The sequence below is a fragment of the Neophocaena asiaeorientalis genome, unplaced genomic scaffold, assembly GCF_003031525.2.
Source record: "Neophocaena asiaeorientalis asiaeorientalis breed wild unplaced genomic scaffold, Neophocaena_asiaeorientalis_V1.1 scaffold275, whole genome shotgun sequence".
Classification (NCBI taxonomy): domain Eukaryota; kingdom Metazoa; phylum Chordata; class Mammalia; order Artiodactyla; family Phocoenidae; genus Neophocaena; species Neophocaena asiaeorientalis.
In genome coordinates this window covers 6,619,045-6,641,747 of record NW_020173679.1, presented here as the reverse complement: position 1 = coordinate 6,641,747, position 22,703 = coordinate 6,619,045, and the positions used below count along the sequence as shown (strand labels likewise).

The 22,703-nt window shown below is 52.3% G+C and overlaps 1 protein-coding gene across 3 annotated transcripts in view; it reads left to right on the top strand.

Annotated features, from left to right (window-relative positions):
- Positions 1-434: 434 nt before the first annotated feature.
- TNFRSF8 (TNF receptor superfamily member 8) overlaps positions 435-22,703 on the top strand; it is a 66,105-nt gene continuing 43,836 nt past the window's right edge. For all 3 annotated transcript variants that reach the window (XM_024749672.1, XM_024749674.1, XM_024749671.1), the window contains exons 1-2: positions 435-739; positions 18,959-19,046. In XM_024749672.1, the coding sequence (XP_024605440.1) occupies positions 677-739; positions 18,959-19,046 (151 nt within the window). In that variant the 5' untranslated portion in view covers positions 435-676. The remainder of the gene's footprint in view (positions 740-18,958; positions 19,047-22,703) is intronic.

The following is a 22,703-nucleotide window of genomic DNA, read 5'->3' as shown; positions in this document are numbered from 1 at the left end:
CATCCATCTACTGATTCATTTTACAGCAGATATTTTTGAACGGGAGTGAATTGTTGATGGTGCCTCTCTCTGCGGTCTCCTGACTCCAGCGGTCCTTTGCAAAGAATCTCCAGGTCAGGAGAGAAGGTCTGGGTCGATTAGAGTGCCAGGATCAGGAACCTACTCAGGTATCACCATTTTTTGGGGTGGGATGGGATGGTTGAGACCCACTGGAGCCTCCCAGTCTCCTGTGAGTACCCGCCCCCCTTCCCCCATCCTGGGGTGGGAGCTGCTCTCCCCGCCCCTCAACCCAGCTGTCCCGGTTCTGTCAAATCCGGGGCAGGCCATTCAAACAGCAAAAGGGGAGTGTAGCTTTCCTGAGTCATCTCTGCACGTGTTTGCTCCCTTTTTGTCTTGAGTGCTAGTAGCTGCGTTCCTGGAAACAGTCTGGGGTACCTAGTGCGCCTCGGGTGGTGGTGGAAGGGAAGGCTTAAGGCTGAACCTTCAGAGAAGGAGCGTCCACTTTGGAAGTGACTTCACAGCGTGCGGTTGGGTGCCTGCGAGGTGCGCCGCGGGAGGTCTGCGGGCCCTTGCGCGGCTCCTGGCAGCTGGCACCGCACGTGGGCGAGCGTGCTCCCCAGGCTGCGCAGGTGGCGTGGGCTACGAGCCCAGTCCTCCCCCCGACCCCCCGGCCGGGATGCGCGCCCTCCGCGCTGTGTCGGGACTGTTGCTCCTGGGGGTGCTCCGAGCCTTACCACAGGTAAGGGGGACGACAGGATCCTAGGGACGCGCCAACGAGCCAGAGCCCCCTTCTTGCCGTCATTGCCCTGAGCCCGGGACAGTGCAGGGCCGGTGGGACGAAGGGGAGAACAGCGGTGCTCCACAGCTAGTTCCCTGCCCAGCTGGGGTGAGGGGGCACAGGTGACAAGCAGGGGGACCGGAATCGCAAGTATTCACAGGTGGGCGGTTGGCTGACAGACTAGTAGGGGCGCCTTCTCCCGCCCTCTCAGGGTGCTGGGATGATTCATTCATTCATTCATTTAATATAAATGAGCAGAGGGGACTGCCTGCAGGAGATGGGCTGTTTGTGGCTGGGGGTCCTGGGCAGATCAGGTGAGGCCCATGGGGGTCTGGGCAGGACAGGTGGGGTCTCCCTTGGCCAAAAGAGGTTGGTATTCAGGCTCTCTCAGGGTCTAGGGAGGGAGGGGGAGTTAGGTGTGGGTGAGAAGCAGGGGTGAGCCAGCCAGATCAGACAGATTAGCTTCCCCCACCCCTGTTCAGCCAACCAACGTGTAGATTTCGTGCCCTAGAGCACGTGGTGGGTGTCCACCCCTGGAAAAAGTTCAGCGGTGGGGCAAACATATGTTGTGGGAAGCCCCAGAACCAAATCTGGGGACTGCTTTAGGAAAACTGAGCACTTACCAGTGGCCCACACCGAGCTAGGCACGGGGTGGGGGGAGAACTCAGGTTAATCAGATGTGGTCTACTGCCTAAGCACTGAGCGCAGGGTCTGAAGAGGAGACAGAGGTCCTGGTGGACCCCTGCATAGAACACAGTAGGTGTTGGTGAGTGCCTGCTACCTATGGGTACAGAAGGCAAAGGTGGGAACAATGACATTCTGTTGGGGGAGGGGCAGGGCCCTCCCACCCCACTTTAATCCTACGGGAAGAGGGGGGACCCCAAAATGGAGTTCAGTCCAATTCATCCAACCTTAGGGCAGGGGGAGGAGGGAAGTGGGGTGGGCATCAGGATGAAGGAGGGAAAGTGCACAGTCACCTGCCCCCCTTCCATCTTCAACAGGGTGATGTGAGACACCCCCCACCGCCGCCACACACACCAGAGGGCAAAGGGGGCGCAGCTGACAGCGTTGCACGTCACACGACAGAGGCCCTGGCTAGAGAACCCCCGGCCGGCCCTCCAAGCCCTCTGCTGATAACCTGGGGGAGGGGGAGAGTTTGGGAGGGTGCCAAGTCTTGGGGAGATAAAGGGAAGGGAGGACTGTGAGAAGGGCTGTGATGGTTGCTAGCATTTGGTGGCTGGCGCTCATGTGCTTCCTTTCAATAGCGTGAAATCGCTTTTTAAATTAAAAAAATAATAGGTATTTAATTACACAAGGAAAAAATGAATATATCCCCAATGCAAAAAGTAAAGAAGAAAATTGAAACCCTACAGATAAAACTAAATCGTTGAGTATCTTATCCTTATTCCTACGACGATGTAGCCACCATTATTGCTTTGGTGTTTCCTCTGCAGACCTTTATAGATGCACGTCCATATTTATATCTGTTTTGTAAAAATACATAGGGTTTTCCATATCCTATACTATATGGAACATACAGCTCTTTCTTCATGTGGCTTTTCCAATGTCTGCAGTGTGTCTTGGGGAGCTTTCCACGTGGATACTTACAGATCTCCCGCTGACCTTTTAAAATACTATCTATGGGGGGGGGGGGTTCCATCGTCTATTAACTCGTGTCCCTGACGGGTGGGTGGTAAGGTTCCTATCATTCTTCTTTGCTTGCTTGCGGGCTTGCAACATGAGGCTTGCAACATACAGCCTCACATGGATGCTTTGGGGAACAGTGTGTACTTCCTTCTCAGAGAAGAAGCTGAGGAGAGTCTATCGAAGCGAAAATACATTCAAATTAAAAGATGCCACAGAATTGCCTCCCAGGGTGACTAGAGGCTTTTCTCTCCCACCAGCAGGGCATGAGTGTAGAGTAGTGACTTCCCCACATCCCAGCCGGCTTTTGGTCTTATCAAAGTTTTTATTTTTGTCAATGTGACCGGTGAAGAGGGCCATATCCTTGTTGTGTTCATTTGCATTTCCTCCCTATTGGAGAGGCTGATCATCCCTTGTCCCCTGTGGGCCCAGACATGGGTCATTTCTGGGCAGGAATTGGGGCGCCGGTGAGGGAGGGGCTGTCTGCCCATCTGGGTACTCCGCTGCCCCCTTCAAGCCTTCTTCCACCTCGATGGTTCCAGTAAGAACTTGGAAAGTTCATTATTAAAAAGAAAAAACAACCCCTCCCTCTGCCCCACCAAATCAGGGCTTGAGTTTTAAATCCTTTCTTCTTCGCCATCCGATTTAACATGACGCCATCATTTTGTGGTGGGCTTTCTGAGGCAAGAATGCTCTCTTACTGTGTGTCCCTTCTGAGAAAGAGATTTAGCCTCTGATGCCTCTTCCTACAGTCTCCCCTCGAAAGCTTTTGTAATGTGATCCAGGATTACTCTGGTGCAAATCCTGAGGGAAAAATTCATTGTCCGAGCACCTCCTTCACTTCTCCATCCTTTTATCCAGGCCCCCTGGGGTGGAGGTGGCCAGACAGGGAGGCCCAAGACCTTTCCAGGAGTTCTGCAGATGCAGAGCTCCCCTATCATCCTCCTCCAGGCCAGTCTCCCTCCCACATCCACAGCCCCATTCCAGCTCCATTTTCCTCCCGCCAGATGTGGACCTCTGCCCTGAGTTAGCCATCCTGCTGAGGGAGGTTCTCAGGCATGTGGAGCTCCTCCCACCGGAGTTTCCAGAGCTCAGCTACCGCGACCCCGTAGAGCGGAGTGCTCACCTACGGACATGCCCGCAGGAGGGCAGAAAAGACTTTCTGGTTTTGTCTTGGAAAGGGCGGCCCCAATCCTGCCTGGGGGCAGAATTCCACTCTACACGAGAATGAGGGGACGCGGAGAGGGGGCCCCTGATGTGAAGAGGTGGAAGGAGATGCGGGCTGGTCTGAAGCGAGGCCTCGCCTTCCTTAGAGGGAAGCCAGGGCCGCCAGGAGACGATGGGGGAGCATTACTCAGCTTGAGAGCCGTCAGTGCTGGGAGAAGGGCAGCGTTTACTGTAAGTTTCTGCCTCTGCTCCCACTCATATCTGACCTAGACTTGTTTGTTGAGCTGTGATTCATCCTTAGGCTCGTACACACCTTCCTCAATCCTCCCTTCACCTCAAGGAGCGTCATTATAAGGAAAATGAAGCTGAGGGATGTCTGGGTCTGGGGACACTGGAAGGCTTGGGGGGGTGCGGTGTCCTGGGTACAGGTGGATAGTTTAGTTCAGTCTGGACCACGCGTGGCCTTGTTGGGCCCGTGGTGCCCTGACACCACGTGGGGGTGCCTTATCTGGCATCATGGTCCTCATCTTCCAAACAAGGATGTGGAGGCTCAGAGGTGGAGGGGGGTCTTGCCTACAGTCCCAGGACTGGTCAGGGGCAGAGCAGGACCAGACCCCCAGACCCGATGGACAGACTGTCCAAAAAGGCAGCTCCGGGCAAAGCTGGGTCCTCCAGCTTCGTTCTCTCTTCCCTCTCCTGCCAGAGGCTGTTGGAGTGAGGGTAGGAAGACTCCATGCCAGAATCTTTGCTGCCTAGGGCTGAAAAGCACTGGGCATCCTCGGTGGCCTTGCTGGTGGGGAGTGGTGACTTAAACAAATACATATGCACACGTGAGTGTTGCGAGTTAAGTTTTATCTGGGGCAAAATGAGGACCGCAGCCCGGGAGACAACGTTTCAGATAACTCTGAGAAACTGCCCCGATATATAGGAGTTTTGCAACGAAGGGCAGGTAATCGGAACGTCAAAAGATTATTGTCAAATAAAGAAAACCAGATATCTTAAGTTAGGAATTTAGCACTTTTCTATGTATGGGAAGGTGCAAGATTCTGGGCTCACTGAAATCATTCCTCTGATACGCACCTTAGCTATCTGGGGCCTGTATTTTCACATCTTGAGTTTCCTCAGGGCTCACCAGCTCCCATTGGAGGGCTACAATCATTGGTGACTGCGACATCCTTTGTTTATTGATATGGCAGGAAATATTCCACTTATAAATAATCCATTCCATTTATAAATACTCCATTTATCAGGAGGGACTTTTAATATGCCAATCAGTTACTCATCGAGTGCCTAACTCTTCAGGCCCATTCATCCAAGTATTCATTCATTCATTCATAAAAATCTTAAAGGAGCAGCTGCTCTGTGCCAGACATTGCTCCAGGGCTTTCATCCCAGGCTGTTCCTGGTAATTACTCAGCCTCTTGTAGGCCTCTGGGGACAGGCCTCCCTTCCGTCCTGCCCAGGCAGCCCATGTCATCCTGGGTTACTCTGACATCTAGAAGGTCTTTAGTATGTGCTGAAATCTGTCTCCTCGAAGCATCTACCCATTGGTCCTGGTTCTGGAACTGCGGCTATGTAAGCGAGATGTGTCCACCTTCCTCAGAAATGCCTCCCAGTGAGATGAAGACAGAGACCTCTGAGGGGCCCCCGAGGTCTCCCAGTCCATCTCCCAGACCACCCAGGGTCTCCAACGTTTATTCCTCATGTGCCATGGGCGTCAAGCCTGCTCGCAATGTCACTGGGTGGACGTGCGTTGTAACAAAATAGCTTCAACCGAGGAGGTCAACGGAAGGCCCTGACCAGCAATCTCGGCTAATGATAGTCAGCAAAGAATTGCAAACTACCATGTTAAGCTTAAGCACAGAGCAAAGTTTATTTAAGCGTAGGTACACTCTCAGAGAGGGAGGGAGAGAGAGAGACAGAGAGAGAGACAGAGAGACAGAGAGACAGAGAGAGAGAGCGCTTGGGCTGTTTCTGAGAGTGGGCTGTTTCAGCGAAGTGAAAGCAGCATTCCTATACAGGCTTAAGGGCTCTTTTAAGGAGCACTTTGCAGGGAGGCGGGGGTGAGGGACAGGGGATCACTATTTGATTGACAGGCCCAAGCTCTGCGTCACCACTGAATCGCTAAGAAACACCCACTTGGGGGCAAAACCACAGTGTAGATTTTATTATAATTATGATGTAATGAGTTTGGGTTTACTATAGGTTATACGCCTGTCTAGTCTGGGCATGCACAGCCTGGGGACCTCCTCTTGTGTTACGGTGCCCCTCTTTATCAGGATAAGCTGCCCACCACACGGCCATAGTTTTACCTGTTCTGGGTGGGGGTCAAGGGAGAGCCCCCAGAGGGCTGGGTGCGTGACTCGATTTCTTCTTGTTTTTTCTCTCCATTGTCACCTCCTTGCTGCTAATGTCTGACTAACTACCTAATATTACCGGTTCATCCATTCCACAAATGTTTATCAAGCACCTACTGTGTGCCAGGGAGTGTTCTGGAGGCTTCAGGTGCCTCCAGGCCAGCACACCAGACCTCTGCCTCATGGAGCTGACATTCCTCCAGGTTGACAGACAGTGAATGGATGGTGCTCCTTGCAGTGGAGAAGATTCTAACCAGGTAGTGTGAGAGGGGCTCAGCTACCCTAGGTGGGGAAAACAGGACGGCCTCTCCCTGGGAGGTGGGGACAACACAGGAGTGAGAACTGGAGGAACAGGACGGAGGTCAGTGTGGTGAGTGGTGTGAGAGGGTGGCGGGGAAGCAGGGAATAACACAGACTTCTGTCTGTGGTTGGAGGGTTTTGCCGGGGGAGTCACATCTGTCTGTCTGCTGGGGATAGGGCAGGATGGGGAGCCGGAGGCCCCGCTGTTGCTGTGGTCCAGGGGAGGGGTGGGTGGAGACGTGAAAACAGGAGAGTACTTTGGAGCTAGAATCGATAGGACCTGAGGGTGGATTGGGTGTGAGTGCAGAGGGCAAGATGGGAATGGGGGATCCTGTCCAGATTTGAGGGCTCCGCACGTGGCTGAATGGTGGTGTCGTCTACGGAGGTGGGAAAACTGGGTATGGGACAGAAAGGCGTTTTGGAGAAAAGCACGAGTTCTGTTTTGCACATGTCCAGTGTCAGTGTGGGGTTGAGTGTTGGAGTGGGGAGCTCTCTGCAGAGCTCAGGCCCCTGATGTGGTGCTGCCTCGGGGCAGGGAGATGGGGGAGGGAGCATCAACCCTCCCTCAATGGAGCCACCTTGCTTCTACTGATGTGAGCCAAGACCCCACATCTTTTGGGGGCCACTATGTTTTCCTGTTGATTCATTCCAACCCAACGGTAGGATCTTCCATTCATCCTGGTTACATTTTTTTTTTTGGCTGCGCCGCACGGCATGGGGATCTTAGTTCCTCAACCAGGATCGAACCTGTGCCCCCGCCCAGTGGAAACTCGGATCTTAACGGCTGGACCGCCAGGGAATTCCATCTCATCCTGGTTACATTTGATATTCGTTTTCTCTTGCTGATGTAACAGTCACAAATTTGGTGGTTTACAACAGCACAAATTTATTACCTTATAGCTCTGAAGGTCAAAAGTCTAAATAAAACAGGTCACAGCAGGGCTGCATTTCTTCCGGACACATTAGGGGGAAATCTGTTTCCTCGCCTTTTCCAGCTCCCAGAGGCTGCCTGTACTCCTTAGCTCATGGCCCCCAATCACTCTGGCCTCTGCTTTCATTGTTCCAGTTCCTTCTCTGACTCCGCCCCTCCTGCCTCCCTCTTATAAGGACCCCTGTGATTACATAGGGGCCACCAGGATGATCCAGAATGATCTCCGCATCTCAAGACCCTAAACTTAGTCCCGTCAGCATTGCCCCCTTTTGCCGTATAAGGTAACATATTCACAAATTGCAGGAGTTAGGACGTGGACATTTTTAAAAATAAACATTTGTATTTATTACAGAAAGAGTAGAAAATAAACATACAGAGAAGAAAATTAAAAGCACCTATAAGCTCACTTAGTGTGTATCCTTTTTTTTTAATTTTTATTTTATATTGGAGTATAGTTGATTTACAGTGTTGTGTTAGTTTCAGGTGTACAGCAAAGTGATTCATTTAAACATATACATGTATCTATTCTTTTTCAGATTCTTTTCCCCATGTAGGTTATTACAGAACATTGAGTAGAGTTCCCTGTGCTCTACAGCAGGTCCCTGTTGATTATCTATTTTATATATAGCAGTGTGTGCCTGTTAATCCCAAACTCCTAATTTATCCCTCCCCCTGCTCCTTTCCCCTTTGGTAACAGTAAGTTTGTTTTCTATGTCTATGAATCTCTTTCTGTTTTGTAAATAAGTTCATTTGTATAATTTTTTTAGATTCCACATATAAGTGATATGATCTTTGTCTGACTTACTTCACTTAGTTTGATAATCTCTGGGTCCATCCATGTTGCTGCAAATGGCATTATTTCATTCTTTTTTATGGCTGAGTAATATTCTGTTGTATATATGTACCACATCTTCTTTTTCCATTCATCTGGTGATGGACATTTATGTTGTTTCCATAGGTTGTGGACATTTTTGAGATCATTATTCCACCTACCACGTACTTCATGTCATCTTTTTTAAAAAGTCTTTTTAAAAATTGAAGTATAGCTGACATACAATATTTTATTAGTTTCAGATATGCAGCATAGTGATTCAACATTTATTGATACGTACTTTACGAATTGATCATCACAGTAAGTCTAGTAACCATCTGTCACCACACATATTACAATGTTAGTGACAATATATTCCCTATGCTGTACATTACATCCACATGACTTAATTAATTTTATAACTGGAAGTTTGTACCTTTTAATCCCCTTCATCTATTTTGCCCCCACTCCGCAACCCTGTCAAATCTTTTTTTGGAGACAGAACGTCATGGTTAAGGGTCAGCCTGCCAAGTTTATACCCTGCCTCTGACACTTACCATATGGTGCTCTTGGGCAGGTTAAGTCGCTTCTCTGGGCCTCAGTTTCCCCATCCATAGAATGGGGATACTCATAGTAGCTAACTTGTAGGGCTGATGGAAGGATTATATGGGATAATAGATGAAAAGTGCTGAGAACAGCTCCTGGCATGTGGTGAGGGCTGTGTGGAGGTAAGCCATTATTAAGTGCCTGTTGTATGCTAGGCACCGTGGATGCAGGATGCAGGTGAACCAGTTACAGTCCCTGCCCTCCAGGGCGGCAGCATGGGAAGTGGAACATGGAAGGCAGTGTAATCAGTCCTGTGCGGAGAACCGTCCCAGGCCTGCGGGAGCCCACCAGTGCCTGTCCTCACCTCTGCCTGGGTTGGAGGGGAAAAGCTCCTGGAGAGAAGGAGGAGGTGGCCAGCCTGTATAGTTTGGGATGACAGGCTCTGTGCCATGGATACTGCCAATATCCTCACCAACATCCAGGTCACATGGACCATCAGCAAGGGCGTCTGGGGCGGGCCCGGGGCTTGCTCTGGAAGCTCCGTCAGCAGGTTTCATGTGAGGGGCTCTTCACCTCCAGGGGGCTGAGAACTCCCAGAGGCATCGTCCATGGCCTCATTTCATTGCCTGCCGTGAGCCCCACGTTGTTCCCGTGCTCAGGGAGGGCATGGTCCCCTGAAATGGTTCCAACCGTCCAGGACCATGAAACCCCTAAACCAAACCTTCACCTTCCCAACCAGGACACATACTCTCTCTGTCCCGACAGTCCGGCGGTGGGGCTGGACCCGGCTTGCCCCCCACCCCCGTGCAGGCTGGGAGGACAGAGATGGTCAGAGAAGCACGCCGGCCCCATCTGGGCAGGTGGGCTGACGCTGGGGAAGGCATCCCAGGCACCTCCAAGAGGACTTGGAAAGCCGAAGTACCACTGGGGAGCTGACTCTCCGCACATCCTTACTCTTTGACACCATCAAGTTTTCATTGGCGTTGCTAGTGTCCCTTGGTGGCTGGCTCTACAGGGGACTGTTACTCCAGGATGGGGGTGGACTTTACCACGTCTGAGGTATAGCTGAGTGTGCATTTCGGACACTTGCTGCGGCCCCAGGACCTCCAGGAAGGCTATTATCTGAACAACAGGCTCACATGGCTGGCTTGGGGTTTCTCCTGGGCAGGAGGGGCGTCAGTGGGAAGCGAGGAGTAAGAAGTTGCAGAATTTGGGCTCCGAGGCCAGACCTTGGTTTTGTTACTCACCTCCATCCTGTCCATCCCCTCACATATTAGCTGCTCTATAACCTTAGTGGCTCCCTACTGCCAAAGGCAGTATTTCCCAAAGTCACTTCCAGGGAATCGTAGTTCCACAAGGAAAGGGCTCTATAGCCAACTAAGTTTGGGAAACAGTTTGTCCCTCTGCTCCCACTTCCCCACCCTGAACCTTCCCTTAGAGAATCAGGCAGCAAGGAAGCAGATAAAAGGTTCTGAGAAAAAAAAAAAAAAAAAAGGTTCTGAGAAACCGCTCAAATGGAACCCAGTGATTCTTTGTGTTTCCTTTCTTGTTTCGCTTGTCACCTGCTGACATCCTGCAGCACCAGTGTTTGCTGGAACGCAGGGTGGGAGACGAGAGTTCAGCCAGTGCAGACTGAGGCCCTGAGTCCTGGGCCTCCTGTCCTTCTGCTTTCACTGTCCAGCCCATCAAGACACTGAATGCCCCACAGCTCTATTCTTGCCGGCCTCTGTACCTTTGCTTCTGCGGAGCTTTCTGTCTGAGATTCCCTCCCCTCAAGAATCCTTCAACAAAACAAAGCAAAACAAAACAAACCCCAAAACGGAAGTTCTCCTCCTCCAAGAACCATCATGAATCCCCCGTTAGTTCTTTTTCTCTGTTTATCTCATGACTCTTACGTTATTCCACTTTGTGCTAGTGATTCGTGTATTTTCCTGACCCCATCTGTGAGGGTCCCCTTCATCATTCATTCCGTGGATTGTTATTTAGTGTCTCCCACGTGCCTGTCCTGGGAGCTGTCTTCACGAAACGTCACTGTCTGGAGTTGGCCTCTGTGTCATCCCCAGCACGTAGCACAGGGCCTGGTTCCTGCTGGGCCTTCAGTGAATGAGTGGCAGAGGGGACTCAGGATTACTCTTTGTCTTCTCAGGAGGGGCCCTGTTCTCTTTTCTTTTTTAAACCCCATATTTGTTTATGTATTTATTTTTGGCTGTGTTGGGTCTTCGTTTCTGTGCGAGGGCTTTCTCTAGTTGTGGCAAGCGGGGGCCACTCTTCATCGTAGTGTGCGGGCCTCTCACTATCGTGGCCTCTCTTGTTGTGGAGCACAGGCTCTAGAGCGCAGGCTCAGTACTTGTGGCTCACGGGCCTAGTTGCTCTGCGGCATGTGGGATCTTCCCAGACCGTGGCATGAACCCGTGTCCCCTGCATTAGCAGGCAGATTCTCAACCACTGTGCCACCAGGGAAGCCCTTATTTTCTTATTGTGACTGTCATTACTACAAAATCAGTGGCTTGAAACAACACAGATTATTAGCTTTCAGGTCTGTAGTTCATAAGTCCGAAATGGTTGTCCCTGGGCTGGAATCAAGGTGTAGGTGGGGCTGTGCTCCTCTCTGGAGGCTACAGGGGAGAATCCAGTCCCTTGTCTTTCTGGCTGCCAGAGGCCACCTGCACTCCTTGGCTCGTGGCCCCTTCCTCCGTCTTCACACCAGCTGCATAGCATCCGTCTGACCCTGCACCCGTCCTGTCTCCTTCTCTGACACTCTGACTCTGACTCTTCAGCCTCCCTCTTTGCATTTTTAAGGACTCTTGTGGTTACATTGTGCCCCCTATAATCCAGGATCATCACCCCTTCTCAAGGTCACTGATTAGCAATTTTAATTCCATCTGTCACCTTAATTCCCCATTGCCATTTAAGGTGACATATGTTCTGGGGTTTAGGGCGTGGACATCTTTGGAGGGGGACTATTCTGCTGTCGACAGACCCCTTCCTTTTTTTTTTTTTGAATTGGTACAATTCTTTTTTAAAAAAATTAATTAATTAATGTTTGGCTGCACCGGGTCTTCGTTCCTGCACGCAGGCTTTCTCTAGTTGTGGCGAGCAGAGGCTACTCTTTGTTACCGTGCGTGGGCGTCTCATTGCAGTGGCTTCTCTTGTTGCGGAGCATGGACTCTAGGCGCGCGGGCTTCAACAGTTGTGGCACATGGTCTCAGTAGTTGTGGTGCACGGGCTTAGTTGCTCCACGGCATGTGGGATCTTCCTGGACCAGGACTCGAACCCGTGTCCCCTGCGTCGGCAGGTGGATTCTTAACCACTGTGCCACCAGGGAAGTCCCACAGAGACCCCTTCTCATCTTCCTCCATCCCACATGGAAGATACTCAGTGAGGATAAACTCATCAACTCTCATAAACTTCATCTCAGAGGAGGTGCTTACCTGTTCCTCCTGCCAGGGGCTCCAGGTTCCTTCCTCTTCCTTCCAGGCTCTTTCTGTGTCTACTGTCTTTGGGTTTTATCTCCAGCTATGAGGCCAGGCTGCATGGAGCCATACACAGTCCCACTCAGCTTCCTGAAGACCAGAGGTAGGAACTGGATCCCAAACTTAGGTGTGATGGCCGTGAGGGATATGGCCAGGACAGGGATACGCTGTGTGTCATGGGTGTGTTTAAGGTCGGGGAGGAGGATGACTTCAGTTTCATGTGGTCTCTTGGTCCGGAGCTCAGGTGAACCCTCAGGGCAGAGGGAGGGTTCAGATCCCCCAGGACTAGGAGATGACAAAGCCCAGCCTGTTGGCAGAATAGCCTAGTGGTTACTTACTAGGTTTCTGTGGCCAGAAACCCGTGAATATGTCACCTTATACGGTAATGAGAACTTTGGAGCTGTGATTAAGGGTACAGACCTTGAGATGGGGAGATTAGCCTGGATTATCCAGGTGGGCCCAATGTCCTCACACGAGTCCTTAAAAGCAGAGAAACTTTCCTGGCTGCATTAAAGAGAGATGACACAAAAGAAGAGGGAGATGTGATAGGAGAAGGACTCTCCCCACTGTTGTGTGCTTTACAGATGGAGGAAGGGGGCCACAAGCCAAGGAATGCGGCAGCCTCTAGAAGCTGGAACGACTTTAGTTGACAGCAAAGCAACGGGACTTCAGTCTTAACCACAAGGAAATGGATTTTCCCCTAGAGCCTCCAGCAAGGACAGAGCCTTGTCCACATCTTGATTTTCACCTGCTGAGACCTGACCTGGATGGGGGTGATCAGGGAGTGGGGGGCGTGCCTGGGGAAGAGGCATGCATGAATGAGATCTGAAGGATGAGTTGGGATGTGCTGGACCTGGTGGATGGGATGCTCAGGGGAACAGTGTGTACAAGGCTGCTGGAGGGTGCGTGTGGGAATGGGAAGAAGGCTGGTGGGAGAGGGCGCCTGAGGTTGCACAGGCCAGATGGGCCAGGGCTGGCCTGGCAGGGTCTCTTGGGCCACTGTCAGGACTTTGGCCTTTATCCATAGTTCGGTTGGAAGCCATCTCCTCATCTTCAACAGGCTGGAGGGGAGGAGGCCAGATCTGTGTTTTGAAAAGATCGTTCTGGCGTCTGCACTGTAAGTGGGATGCTGGGGATGGGTGGATGTGAGGAGACCCTGGCTGGCCATTCTCAAGCCCAGAGACGGGGAGGGGAGGAAGAGCTGGTGGGTTTGAGAGTAGACCTGGAGGTTAAACAGACGGGAATAGGGAAGCAGAGCCTGCTGGATAAGAGCCTGAGCCACATGGCTAAGGCCAAATCCTGTCTCTAACACTGCCTAGCTGTGGGACTTGAGGCAAGTTTCTTAACACCGCCATGTCTCAGTTTCCCCATCTGTAAAATGGGATAGATGGTAGGTCTAGGTGAGGCCTGGGATTCTGCATTTCTAGCAAGTTCCCAAGTGGTGCCAATGCCACTGGGCTCCGGCACCTCACTGTGAGTAATAGAGATGCGGGTGGGGTGCGCCTCCCAGCTCTACCCAGCTCCAGCCCTTGTGGGTATTTTGCATCTGACCTGACTCCTCCATCTCCCACCCCAGCGCCTCGCCCTCAGCTCTAGGCTCTCGGCTTCTACAGGTGTGGCCTTGCTCCTGTGTTTCTGCAGCTGTGGCCAGGTGGGGCTTTTTTTTTTTGCGGTACACGGGCCTCTCACTGTTGTGGCCTCTCCCGTTGCAGAGCACAGGCTCCGGACGCGCAGGCTCAGCGGCCATGGCTCACGGGCCCAGCCGCTCCGCGGCATGTGGGATCTTCCCAGACCGGGGCACGAACCTGTGTCCCCTGCATCGGCAGGCGGACTCTCAACCACTGCGCCACCAGGGAAGCCCCAGGTGGGGCTTTTTGAAAGTGAAATTTACCAGGTTTTGTAGGGAAAACCAAATCAACCTGAAAATAAGTCTAGAAATGGGAAGGTTTCAGGCCACTCTGTCTTTATCTTGATGCCACTAAGCTTGGACCACAGGCCTCTGGTTACATAGCTCATCACCCTGTGGACAACTTGCTCTGCCTCAAACCTGCCGGGGAACCCCATCCAAAAGCCCCCCCTCCCAGGCCTCGGACTTCCCCCTCCCACTCTCCCCTTTCTGACCCCCCCTTCCCTCCCAGGCTGGGGTCAGAGGGTGGCCCAGCTGTCTCTCCCCCTTCTCCAGGGGCAGCAGGAGTTGATGGGCCATCCAGGGTCTGGGCCCACGGCCAGCGGAAACTGGCAGGGCCCTCACAATTCAGAGGCTGCTGTAGACGCCGAGGCTGCTGCTTTCTCTGCCAGGAGCTGGTATGGGTGAAGGGCCCATGTGAGTGGGTAGTAGGAGACCAAGGAGGGTGGAGGCAGTGGGACAGATGGGGAGATGGCAGAGGGAGGGCAATGAATGGGGCCGGGGGTGAGGGCTGAGCCCGGGTGGGGGCCAGCTTTGGGGGACCACGGACAACGCTGCTAAGGCAAAGCTCAGGGCCCCGGTTCCGCCCCTCTCTAGTTTCCGGGCTGGGAACACCCTGGGAAGATGGGGTTGCCTCCCCAACTGGAGTGCCGGCCCTGGACGGAGTTCTGGGACCCGTCAGCTCTCCAGCACACAGTAGGTGTTTGGTGTAGCCCTGGAGTGGTCAGGTCAGCTGACTGGACTCAGAGCCTGACCCTCCACAAGGTGTGTGCTCTTGGGCAGACTCTTACCTCTCCCAGACAGATTTCTGTGCTAATAGGGTCTCACAGGGCCCTTGAGCTCAGTAAGTGCTGTTGTTACTTCTGCAACGTGTGTGCATTGCATTGACCCATTTTCTGGGTGCTTGTAAAGCCATGACATCATAGTCAAAGAAAAGTCCCCAGTGTCTTTTCCAGAGAAGGCCAGTCACAGGGGCCTGGGGATGTCTGGGGTGAGTACTAGGGGATGGGGTGAGCTATGCCCCAGTCTGGACCCCACCTACATTCTCCCTGGGGTCGGGGGGGCCAGCCCTTCTCCCATAAGCCCCACCCGGGAACGGAGGCCCCCAAGTTCTCTACTCCCTTCTTGGGGCTCTGGTGGGCTTCAGCTGGACATCCTGGCTGAAATCCCACTGTCCCTGGGGACGGTGAGAAGATCGCGCCCCCTGGTGGCAAACTACGGATTTACACAGATTTATTGTTGAAAAGAGCTGCCCTCTCCTTCCTGAGAGCTTAGAATTCTAGGGGGTGCTACTATTTACACATGTGGTTTTGTACAATTGCTTTATTTCGCTCTCTTTATGTATACACTTTATTCTTATCATCTTTTACTGAACCTTTGGCTAGTTAGTTGCAGACATTTTGATCCTTCACCCCTACGTATTTCAGCATGTTTCTTCTACAAAAAGGACATCTCTTACATAAACAAGTTTTCAGGCATTCAGCTTGATAGAACATAATCAAATGTAAAGCCCATATTCAAATCTCACCAGTTATCTCAATATTCTCCTTTATAGCATGTCCCCCTTCCCAGCCTGATTCACGATCCAATCCAGACATTGCGTTCAGTTCTCCAGTCTTTAGCCTCCTTTATACTGGAACATTCCACAGCTCTTCCTCATCTTTCATGCAGTGACATTTTTAGAGTCCGGGCCAGTTGTTTTGTAGAACACCCCTCAGTTTGGGTTTATCTGATGTTTCCTCATGATTTGATTCAGATTGTGGACTTTTGGTAGGAAGACCACTGATGTGATGTGGTGTCCTTCTCAGCACATTGGACCTTTCTCATTTTCATGATGGGCAGCCTGTGGCCCAGAAAGGGAGAGAGAACTGGGGACACAGTGAAGCTCAAAATCTCCTGTCTGCGCTTAGTTGCTGTGTGACCTTGGGTGGGTAACTGCACCTCTCTGAGATGCAGTTTCCTCATCTGTAATGTGGGGTGGTGATCTGGCCCCAAAGGGCTTGGGGTGGCCTAAAGGAGGTGATGTGTGACTCATGGTTGGTGGGGGGGGGAGTGATAGGTAATACCATGGGTTCCCTCTTCTTCTCTGCCCCTCCCAGCCCTCCACTGACCCAGGGTGAGGTGGCAGGAGATGAAGGATAAGCATTTGGGCTCCCCTCAGCTGTCGCCTCAGGCCCTGGGAGAGTGATCAGGGCCACGTCCCCGTCAGAGCCCACAGCTGTCAGTGAGAGGGGCAGGCAGGCCAGGAGGGGAAAGCCCAGGCCAAGGGCCCAGAATTTCCCACACAATCACAGGCCTAGCAGGGCTGAACCCTCACGCCGCCTGCCCCCCAGCCCACCCCAGCCATAGGCTTCCGAGCTCGCGTGGTGAGATGCTGCGGGTCAGGGAGAAGCTTGGGTTGTCCTGGCAGGTCTCTGCCCCTAGACAGGCTCTGTTTACTTGAGAAGAATGAGATTCCACTGGAGGGGTTGGCTGGGCGCCATTGGCAAACAGACTGTCCTCAAGGCCCTGGGCTCTGGATTACATGAGACGCATAAGTGCTGTGTGACTGGTGTCTGCAAATGTAGGTTGTGTTTATCATTTCGAATTTATGTGGCAACATTTCAGATGTGCAGACAAAGAAAAATGAAGAATGTAGTTGACACTCCACGTGTCCACCTTCCAGCCACGCTGGCCTCCTTGCTGCGCTCTGCCCATAGCAGACGTATTCGTTTATTATTTTCACAGTTCCCTCGGGTGGAGAAAAGACTAGGGAATCCCCTTGGGCCGGCCAGGCCTCTCCCCAGCAGGTAAAGGGTTTCTGCTTTCCTCCCCCAAACCAAGAAAGCCTTTACCTCATTCATCCCATGAGTGGCCACCTCCTGTCTGCCAGGCATCATCTCAGATGCTGAAGACACAGAAGTGGGACACAGCTCCCTCCTCCCCTGTCTCCCCCACTCCCTCCCACTCTCCATTCCTGGAGCTCCCTGTTATGGGTCTTCCCAGAAACCTGCTTCATGCTCCCCTCTCATTCAGCAGGAAGGACAAAGTTCCTTCCCCCAAACTCAGCGGAGACTCTCCTCTCATGAACCAGCCCCTAACAGAGGGGCTTAGCTTTCAAGGAGCCCTGGGAACATTGGGGAGCTTGTTAAAAATGCCTATTCCTTAAAAAAAATGAGTCTTGACTCTACTTCACACCAGGCACCAAAATGAAATCTGAATAGGAAAGGTTAAGTAACACCATCTAGAAGACAATGTAGGAGAATATCTAAATGCATTGGGTGGGCAAATATTGAACATTAAATAGGACATTAACTGTAAAAGTAAAGATTGATACATTAATTGCACTTCATTAGAACTAAGAACCCTGTTCATCACAAGACTCCAGTAAGAAAGTGGAAAGGCAAACCATAAGATGGGAGATGAGGTTTGCAGCGCATATACTCAAAAAGAACTTGTATCCAGAATATATAAAGAATTCCCACGTATCAGGAAGAAAAGTCGGACTATCTAATTTTTAAAAAAACGGGCAAAAGACCTGAATATGCATCTTACAAGAGAGAATATCCAAACAGCTGATAAACATGTGAAAAAGTACCCAACATCATCCCTCATCAGAGAAATGCAAATAAAAGACGCAATGAAATTCCACTATATGCTCACCCAAATGGCTAAAATTAAAAAAAACTGACTATACTAAGTGTTAGCAAAGATGTGGAGCAACTGGAACACACACCCTGCAGTGAAATGTCAATTAGTACAATTTAGAAAACTGTATGGAGAATCAGTCAAAGCCTAAGCGTACACATACTTTGACCCTACAATTCCACTCCTAGGTATACATCCAATGGAAATATGTGCACCAAAACAGGTACAAGAAGGTTCCTAGTGGGATTATTCATAATGATCAAAAAAGTGGAAACAGCCCAAAGGTCCACCAAGAGTAGAGTAGAGGGGCTTCCCTGGTGGCGCAGTGGTTGAGAATCTGCCTGCTAATGCAGGGGACACGGGTTCGAGCCCTGGTCTGGGAGGATCCCACATGCCGCGGAGCAACTAGGCCTGTGAGCCACAACTACTGAGCCTGTGCGTCTGGAGCCTGTGCTCCGCAACAAGAGAGGCCGCGATAGTGAGAGGCCCGTGCGCCGCGATGAAGAGTGACCCCCGCTTGCCACAACTAGAGAAAGCCCTCGCCCAGAAACGAAGACCCAACACAGCAAAAATAAATAAATTAATTAATAAACTCCAACCCCCAACATCTTCAAAAAAAAAAAAAGAGTAGAGTAGATAAATTGTGCATATTTATGGGATGCAATACTGCAAGGCAGTGAACTTGAATGAATGGCTGCTGTTTGCAACAATGTGGGTGATTCTCACAATAGAATTTTGAGTTAAAAAAGCCAGTTGCCAGGGTGTACGTTTCTATCTAGGTAAAGTTCTAAAGCGGACAAAACAAATCTCTGGTGTAGAAGTCAGGTTAGCGGGGGGGACTTTCGTGGCGGGAAGGGACAGGAGGTGGGTGCTGGGTACTAGTATCTTGTTTCTGGATCTGGGTGCTGGTGGCAGGATGTGTTTATGCTGTAAAAATTCAGTGTGTATATACTTGAGATCTGTGTGCTTTTCTGCATGAGTGCTAGACATCAACAGACAAGTTTACCAGAGCTTCTTATTGCTGGGCCCAGGCTGGAAGCCAAGTAGGAAGCAAGTGAATTATTCCCAGGGAGAGAGGCTGGGGGCTGGGACCAGGTGGAGGAGGTGGCGATGTTGGTCCGAAGGGGCTGAGAGAAATTGCTGATGGGCTGGGTGTGAGTACTGGAGGAGAGCGTCAAGGGAGATTTCAAGGTTTGGGGCCTGAGTTATGGAAGGCTGGGGTTGCCTCCACCTCCGCTGGGAAGACCAAAGGTGGAGCGGGTTCCAGGAAGTTTCTGCCCTGACTTCTATAACGTGAGGTTCCACCTCAGGCCTGGCCTGATAGCAAGTGGAGACCAGGCCTGCTGGGACCTGAGGGGCAGGACGGAGGGTGAGTGTCTGGGACCCTCCTGGACTCACCAGTGTGTTTCACCCTCCAGGGTCGAGTCTCCAAGGATGCCTGTGGAGGGGACTCCAGCCGCTACTACAACGAGGCTGCTGGGAAGTGCTGCTACCGCTGCCCCGAGTGTGAGTAGGGGTGTTGGGAATGGGGACGAGAGGGGAGTTTTGTCCTCAAGTTACAACACTCCTGGGAGATTGGTGAGTGGGAAAGACCAGAGCCAACATCGTCATTGCCATTGGCTATAGGTTTTAATGAATAGCTGCTCTTTGTTGAATACTCCCGGCATATACACTAGTCTGAGGCCTCCCACGCATTGCGTCCTCCCATGGGATCTTCACCATTATCCTTGGTCATTGCCATTTTGCAGATGAGACTTTTAGGGGTGCTGCAAGGTTAAGCAAGTTGCCCAAGGTCACAGAGCTGGGAAATGGGGGAGCCAACTGGGGCTGGAGCCCAGGGTTCTATGACCCCAGAGCCTGGGCTATTGCCACCCCCTGACCGCCGCTCATTTCCAGGCCTACGAGCAGTTGGCAAGCCTCATCTTTCCTGCCCTGGGAACTCGTTTGTCCCAGGGCTGCCAGGACTATAGCTCACTTGGGGACCAGTCTCCCTGCCCAGAGCTCGCTTCCTGGAAGGCTCACCTGCCCCCAGCACAATGATGAGCCCCATGAGTAGATGAAGGGCACCAACAGGAAATCCTTCCAGAACAGGCATGGGTCTTGTTCTCCCCACTTTGCAGATGAGGCTCAGGGTCACAAGGTCATGAAGCATCCCCATCCCCTGTGGTTGTTATCAAAGTCCCAAGGCACATCCAGTGGCCTTAGCTGCATGGGGCTCAGCTGTGGTCTCTGACCTCCGGGAACAGGGACTCATGGGGGAGGAAAGACATTAGTAATGCCAGCAGAGGGTGTGAGGGAGGACTGCACCTATGGGCTCATCATAACTGCCTCTCGCTTTGAGGACAGCAAGCCACTGGAAGTGGGCAAGGGTCTTCAGGACAGGTAGAGGGCCCAGCATTGCTGTCTGGAGGATGGCGACAGGCCACAATGCACAAGATCGCCAAGGGTATGTGGCCCGAGCTGGGCAGGAACCCTGGTCAGTCTGTTCCTAGACCTGCAGCCTCTTTGCTCCACCATGAGCGCAGACCCAGCCCGTGCTCAGGCCACCAAGGACCAAGAGAAATATTTTGGGAAAGAATTTGATATTTTTCATTTCCAAAAATGATTGTAAGAAGTCATTGTAGGGGAAAAAGTAGAACTTCATTGGACTGTCTCGCTTTTATTTTCTGGTTTAGTGTTGGACTTGAAGTATGTAACAGGTGGGTTCCCATGCTTTTTTAGTGCTTGGGACTTTAGTGCCTTAAGGGCCGGCCACCCACATACCCACCCACCCACGTACCTGCCTGTCTACCTAGCTGTTCTTTCACTCACTCACTAACCTGTCCATCTCTCCCTCCTCCTGCCTCTCATCCCCCTTCCCTTTCTTTCTGCCACCCATCCCCCATACATCTACCCATCTGTCTCAGTCTGCTCAGGCTGCCATAACAAAATACCGCAATACCGCAGACTGGGGGCTTAAACAACACCGCATCTCCCCAGGAGAGCAGCGGTCAGGGTTCCTGAGTGGTGTGGCCCACAGGGCTCTGTGACTTTCCATAGCACCTGCAATCCCAGCCGCAGGGAGAAAGACAGACACTTCCTTCCCATGCCCCCCAGCCCCCCTGGCAGGGCTTGATGGGGAGTGGGTGGGGAGAGAGAGGGTGACATCTCAGTCTCAGCCTCCCTCCACTTAGTTGCTGTAACTTGGGAAAAGGGGGCTCCCTTCCCCCACATGTTCCGTCTCCAAGGCCCAGTGACCGGGGGTGGCTGAGTGCCCCATGCTGGTGTGGTGGGCGGGGCATTTTGCTGGAGTTTTATTGACCCTGTGCTTCCGGGCATGCAAGAGAGGAAAAATGAAAAACCCACAAAAACCCCTTCCTTTGTCTCTCGGGGAAATTTCTGACATTTTGCCCGCTGTCTGCAATCGGCACTCAGCTGTGTACCGGGGCCGGTTGGTGGAGGAAGGAAACGGGGAGACCTTTGAGATTGAGAAATTAAGATGTCATCAGATCCCTCCTCCCACCCAGGCCTGTTATACCCTTTCTAACATCCTCAACAGTTGATCCCCAGCCCTCTGCTTACACACCCCCCGGTGACGGGGAGCTCACTTACTGACTCATAACAGCAACAATGGTTATCATTGGTGGAGCATGTGCCACGCCAGCCACAGTGCTGAGCCCTGTAACTATCTTAGCTCATTGAGCCCGGATAGGAAACCCAAAGCGGAAACTTGCACACGGCGGGGATCAGGGATTTGCCCATGGTCACATGCTAGTAAGTGGCTCAGGCGGGGCTCAAACATGGCTGTCTGACTAGAGTCCTGAGCCCTTCACTCTTATTTGGTACTGACCCCGAGGCATTGCATTTGGAGAGGCAGCAGGACATACCAGTGAAGAGCCTGTGTGCGGGCTACACCCCCTTCCTATTCTGCACCCTCCTTCCTGGATCACCCTACCTTTTGTGCCCACACTCACCCCCCATAGGAGGGGTCTCCCCTGCAGGCGTGGGGGGATGATGTGAAGCCGGGCCTGGTGTTGGGCAGAGAGCACGGTTTGTTTGGGGCCAGGCGGGTGTACCTCATCTTGTCCTGGGGGAGCTGAGGGTTTCTCCAAGGAGGAAGCGGAGGCCTCCCCTGCCCTCCCTGCTCTGGCTGAGCTCGGCTGGTCCACAGTTCCCTCCCCATTTGCACTCCTTCTTCAGGGCAACAGGGGGGACACTCGACAAACATCTTTCAGCCCCAATTCCAAAGCACAAGAAGAAAGCATCTGATGGCTCCGAAAAGTCCAGATGTCTGCTTCTGCTCTGGTTCCCCAAGGCGAGGACTGCCCTGGACCACTGCTAGTGGGGCGGGGGCGGGGGGAATGAGGGCATTTCTCCAAGAAGGGCAGCCTGTGGGCTGAAAAGTCCTTCCAAAATATGTCTGCTGCAACAGGCAGTTAGCATCTGGGAACCATGAGAACACACTCCTGGGGGACCTGACCTTGTTGGAAAATGCAGGGGGGACTTCCTTGAGGAGGTGGCATCCAAAGGCATCCTGAGGACAAGCAGGGGGTGGCCAGGCCAAGGTGGGGAGGAGGTGTGCTCTGGTTAGAGGACACAGAATATGCCAAGGCCCGGAGTGGGCAAGGATGGGCATTCAAGACCTGGGAGGGGCTCCATTTGGCGGAAGCAAAAGGGGTGAAGGGGGTTGGGGAAAGGCAGGGTGGAGGGGCTGGCGGCCCAGACTCAACGAAGAGCAGTTCTGCCTGTGGGAGTTTCGGGGGCCAAAGCAGCTGGCGCCGGCCTGCCTGATGCTGAGGCAGAGGTGAGAGGTGGTGATCGGAAAATGAGGACAAACTGTGAGAACATCTGGAGTCAGAAAGGCGCTGGGCGGAGACTGGGAGGATCGGGACAGAGGGACACTTGGGAACCAGTTCTCAGAACCAGCACAACCCCTGAGGCTTTCTTAACCATTTCGTTTCTGATTCTGAAAGTGGTGCTCAGGGGAGAAGATCTACGTGAAAGATGGGAAAAGAAGAAACTAGCAGTCAATAAACATCATTTTTCTGCTCCTCTACTCCAGGGCCCGTGGCCTTTCTGTCCTCTGCACAAGCCACGCCTTTTCCTCCCCTAGGGCCTTTGCACTGGCCGTTACCTCTGCCTGGAATGCTCCCAGCCCCCCCCGACCCCGGCCCCTGCCCAGCT